The 22,006-nt window shown below is 46.5% G+C and overlaps 1 protein-coding gene and 1 long non-coding RNA gene across 3 annotated transcripts in view; one reads left to right on the top strand and one right to left on the bottom strand.

Annotated features, from left to right (window-relative positions):
* The window catches only part of LOC115094536 (ras-like protein family member 11A-like), a 42,577-nt gene extending 25,938 nt beyond the window's left edge, over window positions 1-16,639 (top strand). The window contains exon 4 of the mRNA XM_029607686.1: window positions 13,456-16,639. Coding sequence (XP_029463546.1) covers window positions 13,456-13,923 — 468 coding nt within the window. The 3' untranslated portion in view covers window positions 13,924-16,639. The remainder of the gene's footprint in view (window positions 1-13,455) is intronic.
* Window positions 16,640-16,655: 16 nt separating this feature from the next.
* Window positions 16,656-22,006, bottom strand: part of LOC115094537 — a 69,276-nt gene continuing 63,925 nt past the window's right edge. For both annotated transcript variants that reach the window (XR_003857576.1, XR_003857577.1), the window contains exon 3: window positions 16,656-16,771. This is a non-coding gene — a long non-coding RNA (uncharacterized LOC115094537). The remainder of the gene's footprint in view (window positions 16,772-22,006) is intronic.

Consider the following 22,006-nt stretch of genomic DNA (forward strand, 5'->3'; position numbering starts at 1 on the left):
GTAAAGACGTGAGACGTGCGCGTGCACACGCCCTAGGAGGCCCTCGGGTAGAACGTGGCGGGACGCCGCGCCATAGCCGCTCCGGGGACGCCGGAGGGTGCGGCTAGGAGACGCTACGGACGCCATTCTCCCGAGGCTGGTGGAGAAAGCAGAAATAGAGGTGAGGCATGTGGGACGAAGCCGTCTGAGTCCAATGGACGCAACAGTAAGTTTCGGCCAGATTCACACCATTTCCAACAGACTCAGTACTTGGCCAGGAGCAGCAGGGCTGGTGCTAGCTTGTTTGCTACCCTATGCTAACAATTACTAAGTTGCACCCTCTATTCATTCAGTCTCTGTCCCAGGCCTGCCAAATAAAGCCCAGCTCCCTTCAGTAATCTAAACTTTAAAAAATGCCCCCCCTCCACCCTCTGAATCTTCACCCACTCCCCTGGAACCCATGGCCTGTGCAAGGATATTAGGTGTCCTGCGTGAACCTTATAGTCTTGCGCCTCCCCCCCCACCACACACAAACACACATCAACACACACACACAATTAAGAATTATGCATTTATAACAATAGATTTTAATTGAAAAATAATTAGGCGGCTACAGATTCCTACATAGAAACTATTTGCTAGCAGAATACCTATTCTCGGGCACACATGCAGAATACAAATAGACCCTTAATAAATACAAAATAAAGAGACCATAAAGTACAAATAGAAACGTGCATACAAAAACTGAATTGGAAACCGCAACAAGCCAGACTCTGTATATAGTGTAACTATAGAAAACCAGAAACATCACCATTCCTCATTAAACAAAAAAATAATAATAAAATCAAGAAATATAATAAATACATTAATCAAAACAGTAAAACCATACTGATAAAAATATTTCAAAACAGCTGAAAAATAGGACACCAAATAATTAATAACTCATATACAAGTTTTTAAAAAGCTCCCAAACACCAATAAAATATTTCAAAATAGCAGACACATCAAATAACACTCTAAAATTAAAACTAATAAGGAAACAAAAATTCCCACAATTCATACCTAGAAAGTTTTGATTTCCAGTCAACATGAGATTGTCTTGGATTGGGGGTGGGGGAAGAAAGCCACAAATGATCTCTCTCATAAACACACTCTGTAACACACATATGTTCATTCATTCACTCACACATTCCCTCTCTCACATACACAGTCATGCTGACAAACACATTCCCTCTCTCACACACACATGCTCTCTTGCCTCTCTCATATACTCTCACACACATGCTCTCTCTGTCTCACTCATATGCACTCTCCCTCACATATGCTCTCTCCGTCTCTAATTTTAATACAATGTGATCATTTTAATAAAATTTGATATACCACCATGCTCAACAAATCTCACACCCGCTCTCTCCCTAACATACACACTTTCTCATTCATGCATGCTCTCTCTCCTCCTCACATACATAGTCTCTCATTTATCTGACCCACCTAATGTATGACTCCTGCAGTTCTGGAAGTAAGTCCTGCTGGCACCACAGGATCTATGAATTAGCAAAAAAAAAAAACCCCACAGGAACACTAGCAAAAAACACACACACAGGTTCTCTCACACACTCTCTTTCTCTCTCTCACACACACACAGAAGCAGGCTCCCATACGTGTGCTCGCGCGCGCACACACACACACACACACACACACATTCTTTCTCTCTCTCTCTAAGGGCCTGGGCCTCTTCTTCAGCCACCAGCGGGATGGGATCTGCTGGCAGTTGCCAGGTCCTCACTTACTCTCTTCAGCCAGTGTGGGATGAGCTCCTTGACGGTCTACTGGGCCTCTCCTGATATTTAGCTGCAATGGGATAGACTCCATAGCAGCCTGCCAGGTTGTGGCGTGGGCGACAGCAGGAGTCGTGTTTAATCAAATGCCGTTTCTTGCAGCCGCGGGGCTGATCTCACAGTAATTTGCACTACCTGGTTGAGTGCAAATTGCCCCCTTAAAGGTGAATTTTAAAAACCCAGTGTGTGCATTAATTATGGAATGCATGAATAAGTCAGATTGCTGGAATTTAAATGATTTTGAATAGATAAATACTTCGGTCGCAGTGCTAGAGGGGGATCTCAGGTCATGATCTGAAGCAGGTTGGCCCATTTAACTTCTCAGACATTATGCAGAATTAGTCCTGTCCAGCACACGGACAGGAGAACCCCAAGGTGGAAGTTGGGGAGTAGGGGGTCAGTAGCCAAGCAGGAGGGACATAATTCCAGCATGCAATGAGAAGACAGCAGGCTCCTGCGAGCTCTGTCTTTCAGCTGAGATAAGAAACCAAGGTCCTGTCTCCTATGGATATTAAACTTCCCCTAGCATTTTTTTCAGTAGATGCTAATCCCAATGTCACGGTTTAATTCCAAACACTGGGAAAGATCACATGGGCATGACCTGAATCAGATGTCCTTCTGCCTCAGCTCTGGATGCCACCCCCAATTAAAATCAATAAAAGTGCTGAAAAGGTTTCAAGTGAGTGTCGAATTCCTGTGCTCTCAAAGACTTATCCCTGACTTGATCTCTTTGCGACTGTTAGGGTTTTCTATGTTTGTGGGCCCCTGGGCCGACGGGAGCGAAGGTACCACCCACAGGGAGGAGCCCTGTGAGCCTCACCTTCGGGAGGCGAGATCTCGGCAGGCTTCAGACACAGCTGTGGAATAGAGTCTATTAGAGAGAGAGAAATACTGTCCAAGAAGCGGGCAGTGCAGAGACAAGCACAATATTTGTGAGATGGGGTATACCCAGAGGGAATACCTCCTAGTAGCAATCCGGTAATGGTCCGCAGAGCGGGGGTGCACTGATAAGGTCCTCTCGTAGAGATGGCAGCGCAGGGTTCACTAGCGGGGTTCCTCACGTAGATCTGGAATGGTAGTGGCCCGCAGCGCGGGGTATGCCAGAGGATTCCCACGCCTATGTGATCCCCGGAATCAAGATGGCGGTCGGCAGCGCCCACGCCGTCCCGGGAACGCCAGGCGGGTCGGTACTAGTTGGCGGAGGCTGCCACTTTCCCCAACGGAGTCACAGAAGAGAAGAGAGAGGCGAGCAGCCGTCTGTGACCGACGGGCGTAACAGCGATGACCACAAGATTTGCTAAAAAAAAGAGAAAAATTAGCAGCGTGGCGGAGATTCTAAGATGGCAGATGCACCTGCAGATGGTGCTGCTAATGGTGATGGTACAGGCTTGTTAATTTAAAAAGCGATGGACTCTGTTAGTGGCGCACTCAAGGCATATTTTGCAAAATTAACAGATAAACTGGAAGTGCTGAATGCTGCTATGTCTGATATTGGTAAGTGAGTGGACCTCATTGAGCAACGTGTTTCAACTGCAGAAGATGATGTATTAGCTCTGCAAGGCCGGGTGCATAATTTAGGTAAAGATAAGGCTGCGATGGAATGGAAGATTGACGACTTAGAAAATCGCTCTTGGCGAAATACATACGTCTGGTGGGCCTAGCTGAATCTATCCCAGACGCAGAGCTACAAACCACATTAGAAGCCTGGCTGCTGATGCAGCTACATTTACCTGAATTACAAGGCAAGCTGTCGTTTGAGCGAGCGTGCCGGCTTGGTAATAGACAGGCAATGGGGTTGTTATAGCTCGGCTGTTAAATTATGCCCATAAAGCAATACTGTTCCAAGCCTTTTGTAAGCATGGTTTGCTTTTGTTTCAAGATTTTTTGCCTACAGTGTCACAGCAATGTAAGGATTTTTCAAGCATTTGGGATCCAGAAGTGATCCAGGAAACTAGAGACCGGTGAGCCTGGCTTCAGTGCCAGGAAAAATCATGGAAACTATTCTATAGATCAAAATCACAGAGCATATAGAAAGACATGGTTTAATGGGACACAGTCAACACGGATTTACCCAAGGGAAGTCTTGCCTCACTAATCTGCTTCATTTTTGTTGAAGGGCTTAATAAGCATGTGGATAAAAGGTGAACCGGTTGGGGGGCGGGACCTAAGAGGGCCGCTCGATAGAGTAGCACGACTTTGAGCTCCTGCGTTGCCTGAAAATTTTACTTGCTAAAGAATTACCTCTAATGGGAAGGAAGCGAAAACCACGAGGGGAACCATACCCTACAATTCCCCCGTCGTCGACGCCGATCTCGGGGCCAACGGATGCCCATATCGTGCACAGAGAGGCAAACACGGGAAATGCTCAGCTGCTGGAGATTTGGGGAGGAGAAGTTGAGCTCCCCTCTCTCCCAGGCTCGATGTCACCTTTGAGCCCCGCGACGAGGACACCGCCGGAGAACCCAGCAGGCGAGAGAGATACCCTGATCCAAACAGGCACGCCAGACGACCGAAGGGCATATCCTGGCAGGGAACGGAGGGGTTGAAACGCCACCAGCAAACCCAAGTAACATCGAGGGAGTAAACAACGTGAATGCAGCTTCTTCGTTGTTGGACAGATCTGGGGGAATAACTGTGGTCCCAATTCAAAGTATTCCTGAGGTGGTAAGACCTTCTCATTTTTCAATGGAAATTTTATGGGAAACAATTATTGAGATGCGCGCTTCTATAATACAAATTGTTCAGCCATTAACAGTAAAAGTTGCTCGTTTTGAAGAGGAAGTGAAAGTGCTAAAACATGCAACAGTGGAGTTGGAAAACCAAGGAATGTCTAACAGACAACAGATACTGGAAATTAAGGCAACACAGGCAACGTTTATTAAGGACAGTAACTGTATTGCAAGGAAATTAGAAAACCTGGAGAATGTGAGTAAATATAGAAACCTGAGATTTATATATTTCCCTCAGGTACCATTGACACCCCCAAGAGACCTGTTTAAACGTTATTTGTTGGAAATACTAAAAATAGAAGAGGCAGCAATGCCCCCCATCTCAAAGATGTTTTATGCATCCAAAACAAGAAGATCTGAGGAGCAAACTCAAGGGAGAAGATCTATAGACCCTGGGCAAAATCAAATAATTGATATTTCTAACATCCTAGAAAGTTCAGACACTGACTTGGCGACACCAGCAACATTAATAGTAGGCTTAGCATTGGATCATGATAAAGATTGGCTACTGCGGTTGTGTTTACGGTATAGAAACGAGGTATTTCTTGGTTGTAATATCAGAGTTTTTCCAGATGTCTTGCGTGAGACACAAAAAAGGAGAAAAGCCTTCCTACTGTTAAAACCGCAAGTTTTGCTTATTGGGGGGGGGTCATTCTTTTTGAAATTCCCTTGCAAATGTACTGTTAAGTACAATAGTAATACTTATATATTTTATGACCCTCCACAGTTAACCCAGTTTTTAATAGGGAAAATGTTACCCCAGCAAGTGCCAACATTGGAACTGCTTGTCCTTAATAATGAATAACTCTCTGTATCTATCGAACTAATATGTTGACATAAGATTATCTTAAATTTCTTTGTTGAGTAAATCCTGCCCCCCATTACTGGTGGACTTCATTGCAGAGCTGCGGAAGATGTTAGATTTTCCTTTAAAGGTTTCAATTGTAATTGGATGTAGTAACATCTCTGTATTTCATTTTTCAAGAGAAATTCTTGTAATAAGTTTTGTTAAATTGCATAAAAAAAAAAGAAAAAGGTGAACCGGTAGATGTAGTGTATTTGGATTTTCAGAAGGCGTTTGACAAAGTCCCTCATGAGAGGCTTCTAAGAAAACTAAAAAGTCATGGGATAGGAGGCGATGTCCTTTCGTGGATTACAAACTGGTTAAAAGACAGGAAACAGAGTAGGATTAAATGGTCAATTTTCTCAGTGGAAAAGGGTAAACAGTGGAGTGCCTCAGGGATCTGTACTTGGACCGGTGCTTTTCAATATATTTATGGTTAATCTGTTTTTTATTATTATTGTAATCAAAACACAATCTTGTACAGATAAACACTCAACAGATCACTGAACCGGATAAGCTAACAATCATAAAGGAATATAACTGCAGCGGAGGAGACGGGCGTGAGAGCACTGGCACATCCCGCCCCTGCAGGTCAACAAACATAAGAACCCTTTATTCCACAACTATAAAGCAGTGAAAAAATACAGAGTCCTCTATTCCCCCCCCCCCCCCAACCCAGCCCCCAAGTTTCTCTAGAGAGAGACCTTCACGTGAGTAGAATTAGAAATAATAATGCAGGTAATAATACAAATTGGGATTCGGGCGCATGTAGCACTATAATAGTAAAGTGGCTCAAAGCTGCCAGACAAGAAGCCTTTGATCCCAAGGTGATGTCCCAGGCGATCCAGTTATGAGATGTTATTTAATACTAAGCTCCGTGCCTTTGGGGATAAGTGAGTCCAAGATAGTTGAGCCAAGTGCCCGTGAAAGCCTGCTGTTTCTTGAAAGAGTTATGTGATGCTTTGTAATCCATAACCGCCAGATGGTGCAATAAATTGCGCCAGGTCCAGTAGGAAGGACCCGCGGCCTCCTGCCACGCCAACAAGATTGATTTTTTTTTTTTACCCAGAAGACATGCTTTGCGGAGCAGTAACGTGGCACCTCGAGGTTTAAGTCCCGTAGGCCTCATGTCCTCGAAGAGAATGGCCCCCAAGTCCATAGGGATATGATGCCTTAAAAGTGTGGAGATATATCCCAGGACCCTGGCCCAGAAGCGTTGGACTACAGTACAGGACCAAAAAGCATGAGTCAGCGTGCCCCTTTCTGTCTTGACACCTAGGACACTGCTGGCCTTGGGCTATGCCTGCTTTAAAAGCCTGCCATCGCAACACGTAGGCTCTCCGTAGGGCCTTCAGGTGGAGTTCATGTAACGCCATATTACCAGTCAGGTCTTTTAACGAACGGAAGCTTTTACGAAGCATGTCCTCCTGCACCTGAGTGTCCCCCATCTCTCCGCCAGCTATCCATGATGGCGGTGTAGGTGGGAGGAGCGGTAAGTTGTCTTAATCTTGTTCCGAAGGGTAGCCACCGAACACGGACTCCCTTCTGGCCTGAAAAGAGTGTCCAGCAGGTCTAACAGTGAAGTCGCGAGGTCCGTTTTGGGTAAAGTGGTCACATAGTGCTGGAGGTGCAGATAAGAAAAGTAATTTGGCACTGGACAGACCATATTCCATTTGTAATCATTTCTGATCATGCTCCAGTTCGATGTACCCTAAACACTGTCTTTAGATCGGGCGAAACTTTGGAGAATTCCTCTTTGGCTACACAGCGACCTGATTTTGCAGTTTACTTACAATATAAATGGGAGCAATATGCTGATTTTAATTCTCAGCATATGGATCAACCCGTCCTTTTTTGGGAAACTGCAAAAACAGTGTGACATGGGGACATTATTAGCTATGTTTCGGGGAAAAGGAAGACATGGATGAAGGACATCATCTCTTTGGAGACTAAATTAGAATCCCTTAAGCAATCTATGCTACATACTCAGGAATTCTGTGTGCTTAGTGAATTTTTAGCCCTACTGCATTGCAGAGCACAGGCTTCTCTACAATCCTTAAACTGTAAATTTTATTTACATGCAGTGAGCCAGACAAATTGCTCTCTCGTCTGGTGAAAGTGAGTGGTGAGTCTAAGTTTATTGCCACTGTCAAGCCCTCGGCAGGTCATTCCCAACATAATGTCCAAGGGATTTGTCATATTTTTTGACAATATTATGGAGATTTATATTTGCTAGGAACAGTCTGGAGTATGTGACAAATTTTTGAGAACTTAGCATTGCTGAAGCTCTCCCAAACCTCTTTAGATAGGCTGAATGCTCCACATATAAAGTGCGTTGTATAATTGGCTCTCTCCCTTCTTTAAAATCTCCAGGTCCAAATGGCTTAAACTGTGATTTTTATAAAATTTTGTCTGAATGGGGTGGTTAGCCCATTCTGTTCTTTATACTCCAATATGGTGAAACAGGGATCAATGCCTCAGCTCCCGCAGCAGGCTGTAATCACCCTACTACCTAAACCAGGGCACGATTTGCAAAACCCAGCCTGTTATTTCCCTGTTAAACCAGGATATTAAAATATATGCCAAGATACTTGCTAATACATTTTGCCTTCCTTAGTATCTTCCTCACAAGTGAGATTTTATTGCAGGGCGCCGTTCGAGTATTAATATACGGAAATTGTTAGCAGCTCTAGAAGCTTGACGGCCACAGATCAGTGAGAGATCCCCCCTGATGGTAGGTGTAGATGCAGAGAAGGTGTTTGATAGGGTCTCTCTGTCCTCTCCATTTGTGGGATTTGAGGGGCCTATCTTACAATATAGTCAAGCCCTCCGTTCCAGTCTGACTGCACGCGTTTGTGTAATCAGGGTTCTGTCGGAACAGTGAGGGACCAGGCAGGGATTCCCTTCATGGCCCCTGCTTTTTATTTTATCCCTGGAGCCCCTTCTGCTGACTTTGGAGTGTGAACCACAGGTATCGTATATATCAATTGGAGAAAGCGGACTTAAGTTATTATCATTTGCCAATGATATTTTACTACTTTTGACAAATGCTAAGTTTTCATTACCATCAGCTCTAACCTATGGCTCTTTTTCCGGCTTGAAGATAAATTTGGAAAAGTCCGAGGGATTAAATGTCTTTGGGGGTTTGGCCTCTACTTGAGTAGACTTTCCACTTAAGTGGGCGACTGGTCAACTTAAATATTTAGGAGTCTGAATACCCTGTGATCCATCTCAATTATATCAGGCGAATATTCCCAGGATGTTGAAAGTATTTGAGAACAAGCTGAAGAGCTGGGCACCTTTTCCCTTGTCATTTCAAGGAAGAATCACCTTGATAATAATGATTCTTTTCCAAAATTATTCTATCTACTGCTTATGTTGCCTATGATTATTACCAGGCACTGTTGCGATCCCGGGGCGGCCCCGGGATCGTTGCCTACCCGGTCGCGGCCTCGGTGTCCTCCCGCGTCCCCCAGGCCTCCGGGGACCTCCCCCGCGTCAGCCCCGACATCGGGCAGCATCGCCCGGGCCTGCAGGGCCCTCTCCTGCTCCGTTTCCGCCCCGCCGGAGCAGTCAGCGTCCTTCGGCGGCTGGCCCCGCCCCCTAGACACGCGCGTCTCAGCCTTCTATTTAAAGGGGCCAGCGCGGGAAACACTCAGGACTGCCTCCGATGACGTCAGACGCTGCAGGGCTACTTAAGCCCTGCAGCTGCTCTCCTCCAGTGCCTTGCAACGAGGTTCCCAGGTTCACTCCTGTCTCCAGTTGCTGCGTTCCTGATCCTCTTGTTTCCCTGTGCTTCCTGATCTCGGACTGGCTTACGGTGACTCTCGGCTCCCGACTCTGGACTGGATTACGACGACTCTTGGCTTCTGACCCGGCGCGGCTTACGTTGTTCTCTCTGGCTCTAGATCTTGGACTGGCTTACGACGACTCCCGGCTCTCGAACCCTGGTGTGGCTTACAGCGATCCTTTGGCTTCTGATCCCGGACTGGCAAGCGACGATTCCCTGGCACACGACTCTGGACTGGTGAGCGACTACTTCGGACTCCATCTGACTCCGCCCCCGCGGGCTCTCCTAAGTCCCAGCGGCCGGGTCCCTACGGGCTCCTCCTGGGGGGACGCCGGCTTCCAGGGTGAATCTCCTAAGTCCCAGCGGCCGAACTCCTATGAGCTCCTCTCGGGGGAGGCTCGGCTTCCAGGGCGAAGATCTTCTCACCATCGCACCAGCTTCACCGTTTCGTCCTTCCTTGCCACAGCCCTTGGTCGCATAGGGCTTTCCGGGATTCCACTTCAGCCACTCAGAACTCGGTCCTTGCCGCCTTCCGATCGGGACTTCCGCTGCCACCTCACTCAGCGGCTCGTCATCTGGTTCCGATCGGTCCAAGGGTCCACGAATCCAACAGGCAAGTGGAGAACAAAGAACACACCAACGGGATGAATCCAACTAAGGCAGGGGTGTGACAGGTCGGGTGAACCATCTACAGGCACAAAAGCCGTACTGGAGTAGAAAAGGTTTTTATTCACTCAATGGAATTATCAGGCAGACATATCTTGCATTTGAAAGCAGTAGAACAATTAATTGTAATAACATTGTTGGTCCCCCGACATGGCCGTGTTTCGCACTGGCTGTATCAGGAGGGATAGAACAGGAGATCAAAAACATCTTCAACAATTTGGGAACAGACAGATCTGTGAAATGTAAAAGTAGATGATAAATGACAAACACCCGCAAAAACACTCAAAAATAGAATAACATTCAAAGGTATTCCCAAGGTGAAAATATGAAATAATATAATTGTGGTTACTAGCATAAGGAAGACATCTCTGAAAAGGATCTGGGGTGACAACCATGCAGAGCAACAAACGATGGTAAAAGATCAGTGGTAAAGCTCCTGTTTTGGGCTGCTCTCATTCACCTTCCTTATAAGCAATGCCAAATACCATGCTTTTAGGTCTTTTTAAAAAGTTTTAAATTCAGATTGCCAACTCATTTCGGTGGGTATTCTGTTTTTGAGTGTTTTTGCGGGTGTTTGTCATTTATCATCTACTTCTACATTTCACAGATCTGTCTGTTCCCATATTGTTGAAGATCTTTTTGATCTTGTGTTCTGTCCCTCCCTTCAAATGCAAGATATGTCTGCCTGATAATTCAATTGAGTGAATAAAAACCTTTTCTACTCCAGTACGGCTTTTGTGCCTGTAGATGGTTCACCCGACCTGTCACACCCCTGCCTTAGTTGCCTATGATTATTTGGCATAAAAATCTGTTGAGTCTTAACTACTTGTGTTCTCAATTTCTGTGGATAGGGAAAAGGGCAAGAGAGGTTCTATGACAGCTGATGAAGGAGGGCTCAATTTTACTCATTTTCAATCCTATAATATGGCAATTTTGTTGGGATCCCTCTCAGAATGGTCGAAAGACTCTAGTTGTTTCATGGATGTAGCATCTCAGAAGCAGATTGTCTATTCCTGGATTTAAAACATGTCCTCCATGCAGATAGCAGGTGATTGCCGAAGTTGATGGCGTTCCGTGTATTGCTAGTCTCAACTCAGAAAGCTTGGGATTTTTTTAAGAGCTCTAAAGAGGGGGGTACAGGTTAGGGCCACACCATTATTCCTATCTGTGGTAATCCTGACTTTACCCCAGCTATGACATGTGCTACTTATAACAGATTAGCGGATAAAGGGATTTCTACCCTGGGTGATGTATGGGTCCTGTAAACCACTGTGATGGCTTCCTTTAATACTCGTCTCCAGGAAAAAGGCATTCCAGACATGAATTCTTTATGTACTGTACCTACAACTGAGCCATTATCTTCTTTCTATTTTCGTGCGATCTGATACTCCTTATATCTCTGCAGCATTTGATTCCTTTTTGCAGGAGATTGGCAGAAAGACCCTTTCAATATCGCGCCTTTACAAATTGTTAAATCCGTGCCGTCATTCCTCTGTTTTGACAGAGCTTGCTATTGTGCGGGGAAGGGACTGCAGTATTCCATTTACAGCTAACCGTAGTATACTCTGTACTAAATCTATTCCAGCTGTTTCCCTCAGTGAACCTCAGGTATTCTCTAGAGGCTACACGAGCCAAACAAATTGCAATTGTTAAATCAGACGCCTGTATGAAACGAAAGGCTCAAGGTTCTGTATCACTGTTAATGGGCAGGCTCACTCATGCAAACTTTCTGGTCAGATGTAATTGGGTATTTGAGAATTCACTTTTCAGTTGAGTTTTGTATACTGGGGTATTTGGATCCCCCATATTTTGGTGGGGAGGTTTCATAAGTTACTCTTGATGACAGGCATTCTGCTGGGAAAGAAATGCATACTTTACAGTTGGTTAAAGCCTAACCCCCCACCCCAACCTTTGTCTGATTGGATAATGAGGATGACTGACATGGATTATTTGGAATGTCGTATTTATTGCTACTAATAATCTTGTTATGATATTATTTATTACTACTAATTAATTTATTGATACTAATTTATTGCTAATTTATTTATTGATTACTAATTTATTTATAATTGATACTAATTTATTTATTGATAAATACATTGATTATTGATACTTTATTGATTATTTATTTTATTGATTATAGATAATATTGGTATTGATAACAATTGATAACTGACATAATCAATATTGATAATAATATTGATTATTATTATTTATTGATACTTATTGATACTAATTTATTGATACTATTCCTAATTTATTGATTTATTTAATTTATTGCTAATTTATTTATTGCTACTAATAATCTTATATTACGATGTAATGATGTAATCTTATTTTCTTTGCAGTTCTTTCTTTTTTTCCACTTGCCATCCTTTAATTTATTATCAGTTTTTAGCCACTGTTATCCCACCCCCCTCCCTGTTTTATGTAATTTCTATCTTCAGTTTGGATGTAAACCGATATGATGTACCCACTAATATCGGTATAGAAAAGCCTCTAAATAAAGAAATAAATAAATTGCCTCTACTCCATCATCTAAAGATTATGCTACATTTCGGCAGGTTTGGCTACCACACAGCAACTTCCAGAAGACACAACAATGATGCCATATGCTGCTTCGTTTTGAACTATGGGTTAAGCCTAGATGGAGAGCTTAACTGTTTTAACTTTCCTGCACAAGATACTCCTTCTTGCAATTTAATATTTTAGTGGTCTTTGTCCTTCACTACTGGTTTGGTTGTTGTATCATTGAGTGGGGTATTGACATCATGGAAAATATTGGCACTGTCAAGATACTGGCTTTATTGTGCACGCGCTGACCTTTAAGTCAATAAAAAAAAACAACTGTTAAACTAATTCCAAACACTGGTCGTACAGCTTGGTACCTGCCAGCATTTCTCCTGTATGAACCGCCTCGTCCAGCTCAGAAGAGACTTTCCCTCTGTCCTTGAAACATAAAACTCCGTGCAGCACTTGGTACAAGTGCACTGGTAATATTTATGGGGGGACAGTAGTCCCAAGACATTTCCGCAGGTAAAAATGCTGTTGAACTCAGGTAAATGGGCTTTTAAATTATCGTGCGCCCTGCACACGGGTAAAAGTACCTGCGCATGTCGACAACATGGCCACTGTTACCTGCGTACCTGTGGGGGCCTTTCCAGGCTGGAGCTTGGTTGGGGGTGAGGCCCTTGTCTGGGTAGTTTTGAATAATAAAACCTATTCTCATAAGTTTCCCTTAAAAAAAAAAGTACCTGCCCAAAGAGAAGATGCAAATGTGTATGAGTAATTTAAATAATTCAAAGCAAATCTACCTGCATAGTTTTTTTTTTTTTTTTTTTTATATTTAAATCCATAGTTTTGATTAGATTATTTTGGCAAACTCAGCAGGGTTTATTGCCTCCTATATATTTATATTAATCTCACCGAATATAAACCTCTGAAAAGTTCAAAGTAGGAAGCTGCGATTTTACTTATCTTTCTGGTATGATCAATAATGATGGAACGAAAAGCCAGGCCTTAAGTTAGCCCTCTCTTAAAGGTTTTTCCTGGTGGACTATCGTTTTTTTGCACATTGTAACTTCTGCCTCTTTGTACGTTTGCCGGCAGGACGATGCTGAGAACATCTGTTGTCAGGAGCAGATAAACCGGTCCATCTACTGGGCAGACGGCTTCGTCCTGGTCTACTCCATCACCGACTACGAGAGCTTCCGGGTGGTGCGGCCGCTCTGCCAGCACATCCGCAAGATCCACCCCAACGCCAGCATCCCCCTCCTCCTGATTGCCAACAAGGGAGACCTGCTGCGGGCCCGGCAGGTGTCCCCCGAGGAGGGGCCGCAGTTGGCCGGCGAGCTCACCAGCACCTACGCGGAGGTGTCCGCCCGGGAACGTTTCGAGGGGGTGCACGAGGCATTTTACCAGCTGTGCCAGGAAGTGAGCCGAGTGATAGGCGGCAGCAACGGGGAGAAGAGGAGGGGCCTTCACCTGGTCCGGCCCAAGTCGCCCAACATGCAGGACTTGAAAAGGCGCTTCAGACAGGTTCTGTCGTCCAAGGCCAAGTCGTCCACGACGCTCTGACCCGTGGGGGAGAGGCTGCGGTGCGAGCTGCTGGGGATTTATGCATTTTAAGCTCCGTGCGTGGGGCTCGAAACCTTTAAATGCGTTCCCTGGCGAGGTAGAAAGACAAACAGGGTCAGCTCGGACAGGCTCATTCAGTCCTGATTTTGGCCCCGCTGCACGCGTGGAGACGTCTTGCTTACTTTCTTACGAAAATCAGAGTTTGCCTGCATGCAGTGGGGCGAAGCCAGCCCTCGAGCCAAAAGCACTTTTTTTCCCCCCAAAATCAGACAATCTGCCCAAAACTAAATGAGCCTTACTTTGCGGGCTAAAAAGAAATGGCAAAGTGAGCTTTTTCAAGAGGGCGAGGAACAAATATTTCATCGCGTCTCCTTTCAAATCCTCTCAAGGGATTCGTTCTCTGTCTTAAATGTAACCGCACATTATAGACTTTGATAGATCTCAAAACAGAAAATAAATATTCAGAAAGCACACAGGAAGTTACCGGCCTGTTTTACAAGGAGTGGGCCTTGTTAAAACCGTGAAGGAGGCCTCAGCTGGTTTCCCTCCGACCCCGTTCCTTCCAGTGTAGGCTGATCCCACCTTCAAAGGAAAAAAAAATAAAATAGAGCTACAGATCCCCAAGCGGGTGTCATGGGGTAAAACTGGGGGGCTGCATCAGCCTGTCCTTTCAGACCCTGATAGCCTGAAGGAGTTGATAAGCAAGTCAGCCAACACAGGAAGAGACAGAAGGCCGGGGTGGGTCCGAGCTCACCGAGCTAGATCAATCGTGGGGAAAGCTGAGACCTAGCGTGGAAGATCATTCCTTGGAGATCACAGGCCAATGCACTAATCCGTGCCGGTTTTCAACGCCCAGATTAGATTATTTTTTAACTCCCAATGCATTAAGCCAATGATATGCAAATCCCTAAACTTTAAAAAAAACAACCAACCAACCATGCCTAAACAGGCCGAACACACATTTGATTCAGGAACGGGGCTGGAGACATAAGTGGCTGCAGCTGCCACCGCCACCACGTAGCCGGATACTGATTTAATCACGTATCTAGCGGTATTTATCCTGCTAAATGGCAGCTGCCGCCACGTACCCAGATAAGTCAAGAATCACCTGGTTAAGTGGCGGCAGCTGCTGGCTCAAACCCAGAGAATTCCTGACGGTTTGTTTCTGTTTTTTTTCATAGCCCTAGAAACTTAACTCCAGCCCTGACCCAGGAATTAAGTGTCCAGTGCTAAGAAAGTTGCACTGGCCCAGATGTAGTTTCTTTGCATTGGGAGCACTGTGTCTTAGGCCCTCATCTGCATGGGATTTGTGTGAGCAGGAGCTAAGCCGTACTCCCGTTTAGAAACGCGCACTTTCTGCACACAAAACTCCCTGCCGCGTCAGCAGTACGTTTTGCGCACTGAAAATGCTCACTCAAGGGCAGGCGGAAAGGTGCGTTTGACTGCACCTGTTAAGATTTCCCCCTGGTCCAGCAGGACGTGAAATGCAACGTGTGGGCTTGTTTTAGGATTACCAGCTCTCCCGGTTCAACCAGAAGCGACTGACCCAGGCCTGGTTTATCTCACTGCATAGCATGGAGACGCATTCCTGCTTTTCTCAGTGGATCTACCACACCGTGCCTGCAACAGGACAAAACCAGGACAGGATCAGCCTGTTTGAGATGACCCGGGTGAGTTACCTCCTGCCAATTCCCAGCCGCCCCCTGCTCCTTTCTCATTTCCAGCTGACACCCATACACTTCTCCTGCCTCTCTTCCAGCCCCTGCGGGTCTCCGTGCCTGTGGGGCAAATGCAGAGGTATGTGCAGGAGGAGGGGGATTATGCTGCGTGATATAGAATTGCCGGGGAGTAAATGGAGGGTCACCTATGTGAAATTGCGTCCGACGGCCCTTTTACTGCGAAGCGCTTCTCTTTAGCATTTGGCTATTTAACTTCTTCCCGATAAATTCTGCACGCACTCCATGTCATTTTAGACTTTCCTAGGTACTGAATGTTGGAAAGAATTATGTATGTAAAAGGGGGGGCTGGGGTTCAGTGCTCCTGTCTGTCTGAACACGCAGAGGTACAATAACTCCCCAAGGAAGGGACAGGAATTCACCGGATTTGGCATGCAGGAAGAAAACGTGATTATCTGGGGTGGGTTCAAAAACCTGAAACGCTGGATCGGGGTTTTCAAAGAGCCAAGCTTGCAAAAAAATAAAAAATAGTTCCCCGTGGCTTTCTAATGGGAACTGTAAGAAGGTGTTTGACCTGTTAGAAAGCACTCCCTGCCCACACACAGACCACCCACCCCACCCCTCATATTCACATCACAAACTGCCCCCATCCCTTCTACAACGCTGCGTGGGAAATCGTTCCCAAAGCTTGGCCTCTGCTTGCTTTTCCTGCTTCTTCGATATGGAATTTGCCCTCCCCCGACGGATGACAAACAGTGAGAGGCCAGAGCGTATGTCCGAGAACTTGTCTGGTTTCATTTTTTGTGCTGTTTTTAGAGGCGGGGGACATGCATAGGTGTTGGGCCTTCCAGGAAATGCTGTGCAGAGTCGGCCGTGGGTGCACGCGCCAGCCTGCGAAAGCGAGCCCCAGTTTCCCTCTCCCGCTCGTGTTTCCACAGGACGCCCTGTTCTTTTCTCGCTTGCTGCAGCGACCGGACCAGTAAACAAACAGAAACAGAAAAAATAAAAAAGCATCAGAAATGGTGTGGAATGGTCCAGCCGCTGAACTGGTTTTAATTAAGGCCTTGCTGCGGGCTCTCGTCCCAGGATTTCAGCCCATCTTCTGACTGAGCCCAGCAGCCATCCCGTCCTCGGCTGCACCCCTAGAAAAAGATCAGTCCTTCCCTCTGGTCCTGTTATGCAAAAAAAAATAAAAAAATAATAATAATAATAAAAGGTTGAAATGCCCTGTGAAAGGCATTGGGAGGAGAGTGGCGGAGGCACAGGGAGGCAGAGGAGTAGGGATGTGCAGGCACAAACGCACAAATTCTCATTTCAGTTTGCTTCTCGTTTTGCAGGGAAGGGGGAAGCGTTTGTATTTTTTGTTTATTTTGGTTCAGTAAGTTTGCCAAACCAGAATAAACATTACACAACCCTCTTCAAGGGGGAAAAAACAGGGCCCCCCTCCCCAGGTCTCAGGGCATCTCTAGGACCCATTTACCCCCTCCCCCCCATCCAATATCCCAAGGGGCTGGGCCTCCCCTGCACATAATCTAAATCCGGTGCCTCCTTCATTCCTAGAAAAGAGGCAGGAGGGATCCCCAGTCCATTCCGCCTGCTGGGCTTCCTTTTTTAAAAAAAACCAGATGGCACCGGCAGCTTTGAGATGGGTTCCGAGTCGGCCGTCGGCAAAATGGCGCTCGGGTGCTGTTTTATTGCTGAAACGCATGCCCGGGTTTAAGGTGCGGGGCCTGTCTGGAGAGCATTTCATTGAGGCTGACCTTGGCATCGTCTTGAAAGCAAAGCTGGCGTGGAAAGAGTGAACGGAGATTTCTCTTGTAGGTGGGGAAGTGGGGGGGGGGGGGGGGGAGAGATCCCTGCCATCCTGGAGAAGCCCTGGCCCCAGACATTGGGGTAATTGGTGGAGTGGGGGGGGGGGGGGGGGGAGCAGATGAACCCGGGACCTGAGAAAGCAGCAGGAAGGCTCTTTTTTTTTATATCCCCAAAATTTATAAGCAAGTCTCATATTCATCTTTTCTACTTCCTCCTCCCCTGCCAGAGTTCTCTTCACCTCCCCTTGCCCTCGGATTCCTGTCTCTCCTCAGGTTCTTCTCCATCTCCCCCCTCCTACTCGTCAGGTTCAGTTTATTGGGGGGGGGGCAAGGTACCGTGGGCAGAATAGTGACCGGCCAGCGGAGCGAGTATGTCCTCCCTGTGTAATCAGGACACCTAGGAGGAGGAGGAGGAGGAGGGGAAGCAGCTGATCATTAGGAATGCAGGGTTTGTTTCGCTTAGGGGGGTTTGTTTTTGTTTCAGGGGTTCATTTAGTGGTTTTTAATTCCCCAAACTGAAAAATATTAAATCACCCCTGCCCAAATCATTAAATAAATAAAACATGCCCCCCCCCCCCCCTTGGAGGCCCTGTAATCCCCTTTCCACTGGGGAGAGAGAAGCCTGAGGCCTGGCCCCAGGTGGGGCTTCTCTGGGCTCCTCCAAGCACCCCCCCCGGCAGTTTAAAATTCAGCCCAGGGCCCAGGCCTACCCAGCTGGGCCTCCCCAGGCCCCTCCACCCCCCCCCCCCCCCCACACACACACCCATGAGCCAGAGACCACCCCAAACCCCCCTCCCCCCAGCCTCGCAGTGGAAATGGCCAGAACGGTCCACTCACTCTGTGCCGGGTGGCACTACAGTGATGTCACCTTTGCATCCGTCTCGGGGACGGCCGGTGCCGTTTTCTTGTACAGGCGCAGAAGAAAATATAATGCCGGTCGCTCGGCGGCCATCGTACTCCACTTCTAAAGTGGACTTTGCCCCCTGCCCTTACGACTGCAGAGCCACGGGAATGGGGGGGTTAAGTGAGGGCCGGGAATGTCCTGAGCTCCTGGAAAACGTCAATGGGCAGGAGGTGGTGGTCAGCGAGGCACAGGGATGCTCAGCTGGATTCTGAACCAGCTGGGGTGGGATTCAGAGGGGCCAGAGGAGGCCCAGCTGGTAATGCCTAGGCCCTAAGCCTTCTCTTTCCTGGAGGGAGCTTAGACGGCCATTTTTGATTTTTTTTGCATAGGAGGTCATTTTTTAGATGTCTTCATGGGAGGTCATTTTTTTGGTCCATTGCGTTCCAAACGAACCAAAACCTACCTCATTCATTGCATTTTTCTGCATTCATTCAAAACAAATGCACATCTCTACTGTTCATTGTGATCCCAGGCTGTCAGCTCGCCAGCATCGCTGCTGATCTGACTGTCAAGGAGGAGAGAGGGAGATGGAAAAGGAGCCTTTTAAACAAGGAAATGTTTGGTACGGCTTTTTCCAAGGGGAGGGGGGGGGGGCTGTATTCTGGGGATACATTAGTGGCCATCCTGGATATAGGCACAGAGTCACCGGGAAGGAGAGCAGCAGAGCGACCATAGCTGGGGAGGAGAGAAGCAGTAAGGAAAGCAGCAAAGAGGAAGGGGGAGGAGTGCAGCAGAAGCCACAGGGAAAGAGCTGGGAAGGCAGCGGCAAAGGGACAGAGGCTTCTCTTTTTCTCCGAGCAAATGAATGACTGAAGGGGATTTAGGATTCTGCTAGTCCAGCCGGTCTTCCATTAATGCAATAATACTGGAAAGCAATCAGGGAAAGCAGGAATGTGGCTAATTTAAGGTTCCCTGGCTTGCTCCCTCTCCCAGTGCTCACGCCAGACTTTCTCAGAGTCCTGGGCTGGGGTAAAGGCTGCCACTGACCCCAGGCCGATGGGCCACGTCTGATCTCTGCACTCGGCAATGGTTGACGATGGGGTTGACGATAGGGTGGACATATAGGAGCGGAGGAGGAGCCCAGTGGTTAGAGCAGCAAGCCGAGACTCAGAGAAGCAGTGTTTAAATCTCGGGCATGTCACGTCATCCTCCATAAAATATTTGGATCCTTATTCGCTGCCAGGAGCTCTTATATCATCTTTACTTTCCTCACTGAGACTCTCTTTCTTCATCAGGAGCCCTAACAGCCCCTGAAACCTCCTAAGCTACTTGGCCTTACCTTCTTGGTCCCAGAGGAGGCCTCATCATTCCTGCCCTTAGGGGTCTCCATTGATTCAGTTAAAAGATGTCAGTGACCGAGGGGTCCTGTTTATTTGTGGCTCTTATTCAGTAGAAGCTGAGTCACGGCTACAGTCCTAGAGAGATGCTGGTAAACAATGGAAAAGCCCCTAAGTTACGCTGCTTGCTGGCAGCTAAGGACCAGGTTCAGAAATCCAAGTGCTGCCCACACATCACAACTTTTAATACGCAAGGTGCTCCTCCTACATGTACCCTATGCACCACAAGCTTATAATATGGATAACATTCCTCCTTACATGTACACATCACAAGCTTTTAATACGCTGTTTCCTCCTCCCTAAACAGGCACATTGCATGCATGCACGCTGCATGCGTGTGCTGCACATACATTTTTAGTGAGGGATGGGTTTGGCAAAGCTAAGGACGTTGAATCTGTGCAAAGTTAAAAGCGTCGCAGAGCAGTGCTCAGCAGGAATAAAGCCTCTTTCCTGGCAAAGTGATTCAATATTTTGAGGCACAGGAGGCAGATGAATCCTCTAGGAATGCGTCCTTGAACAGCAAACCTGCACTGCCACCTGCTGGTAAGAAACAGACTCCCAAAACTGAAGGCCGATCTTCCTTCCAAGTGCTGGACAAATGCAGATGTTGCTGTGCCATACTAAGCCGGGTACAAAATGCAGATGTTTAAGTACTCTTGATACAGGTACAAATGTATCAATATTTTACTGACAAAGGCACAGAATTGTTCCAATGTATTTTGTAGCCATTGCTTTGTAAATTTATAAGGACTTTGAATCCTTCTTGGTCAACCGACACCTCCGAAGATAGGATCTTTCTGACCTTTGAAGCTCATGGTACTACGTATATGCCTTATTATTATTTTCTATTGATCTAATAAAGGGGGTGGCCATCTAAAATGACTCCTGTTTGCTTCACAAGCACTGCAGCAGGCTGCACTATGGAAAACAAGTAAAAGGAATCCACCATTTGTCTCCGTGAAAGGGCTAAGGACCATGCTGCTGCTTTCCCCCCCTTCCCTTGGGTTTTAAATTATTGAAGGTTTCTCAGAGGCAGATACACCCCCCCCCCCCCCCCCCAATCATCTTCAGCCACTTGGTTTTCTCTTCTGCCTTTTAAGCAGCACTTACGGTGAACACTAGAGGGCGCTCTCTGTCCACCATCTTCGGGCTGCACCTGCATTTCTGTATAGACTTTTTTTTTTTTTAGGCAGAAAGGTGAGAGGGTGCTTTTTCCCCTGTCACGGGGACGAAACCCCCATCAAAGCTGGGGGTTTCGTCCCTGTGACAGGTGTTCTTCATGGGACATCAGCCTACTTTGCCTCTGGAAGCACCGGACAAGAGGTCCCTGCAGGGTTTATCACACATTGGAGGTCAGGTTCCCACTATCATGGCACCGCATTGCAAAGCACACACGTACACACACACACACAATGAAATGTTCTGGGAAAAAAAATAGCTGTGCCTGTCCTCCTAAAACAGCAAAATTAACAAAAAAAAAAAGTTTAGAGGCGTTAAGCAGCATTTAGAGCAGGAAAATGGAGCTGATCCTGTTTTTGGTGAGACCTCATCTGGAGTTCTGTGTACAGTTCTGGATACCGCGAAGAACATAAACAAAACAGAGTCAGCCCCATGGGCGGCTACTAAAACGGTCAATGGTCTAACATAAAGCATATGGGGACAGGCAAAGATCTAAATGTGTATACCCTGGAGGAAAAGGGAGATATGAGAGACATGTAAACATCTCCAAGGAATAAATGCGCAGGGGCTAGGCCTATCAATGGAGAGGAAGATCTGGGATGACGGCAAAAGGGGGTAGACTCAGGAATGATCTAAGGAAATATTTCTTGACTGAAAGGGTGGTGGATGATGGAAACAGGAACAGTTATGTGCATTCAAGACAGCATAGGACAAGCACAGGGGATCTCTGAGGGAGAGGAAACGACTATAAAGCTAAATAAGAGATCTGAATGGACCATAGGGTCTGCCATTATGTTCTATGTAAATTCATCAAGATCCCCCATTTATTCTGATTTATAGTTCAGTCCTAAGAAGACTGAAATACTATGTTTGAAAGCTGAGCCTACATATGCACTCCCATCATTATGAATATAACTAAATTAAGGGCTTCTGCACTGATCCCCATCAGAGAGCCTAGTGCAGGTATCACACAAACACATAAAGCATGAATACAGCACAGACAGCTGAAGAGCAGATCCTTCTCGGAGCCCTGTGCAGGAATCACAATAATACATGTAAAGCATGAATACAGCATGGACAGCTGAAGAGCAGATCTTCAACAGAGCCCTGTGCAGGAATCACATTGATACACATAAAGCATGAATACAGCACAGACAGCTGAAGAGCAGATCCTGT

This window comes from Rhinatrema bivittatum, chromosome 6 (assembly GCF_901001135.1).
Source record: "Rhinatrema bivittatum chromosome 6, aRhiBiv1.1, whole genome shotgun sequence".
Lineage (NCBI taxonomy): Eukaryota > Metazoa > Chordata > Amphibia > Gymnophiona > Rhinatrematidae > Rhinatrema > Rhinatrema bivittatum.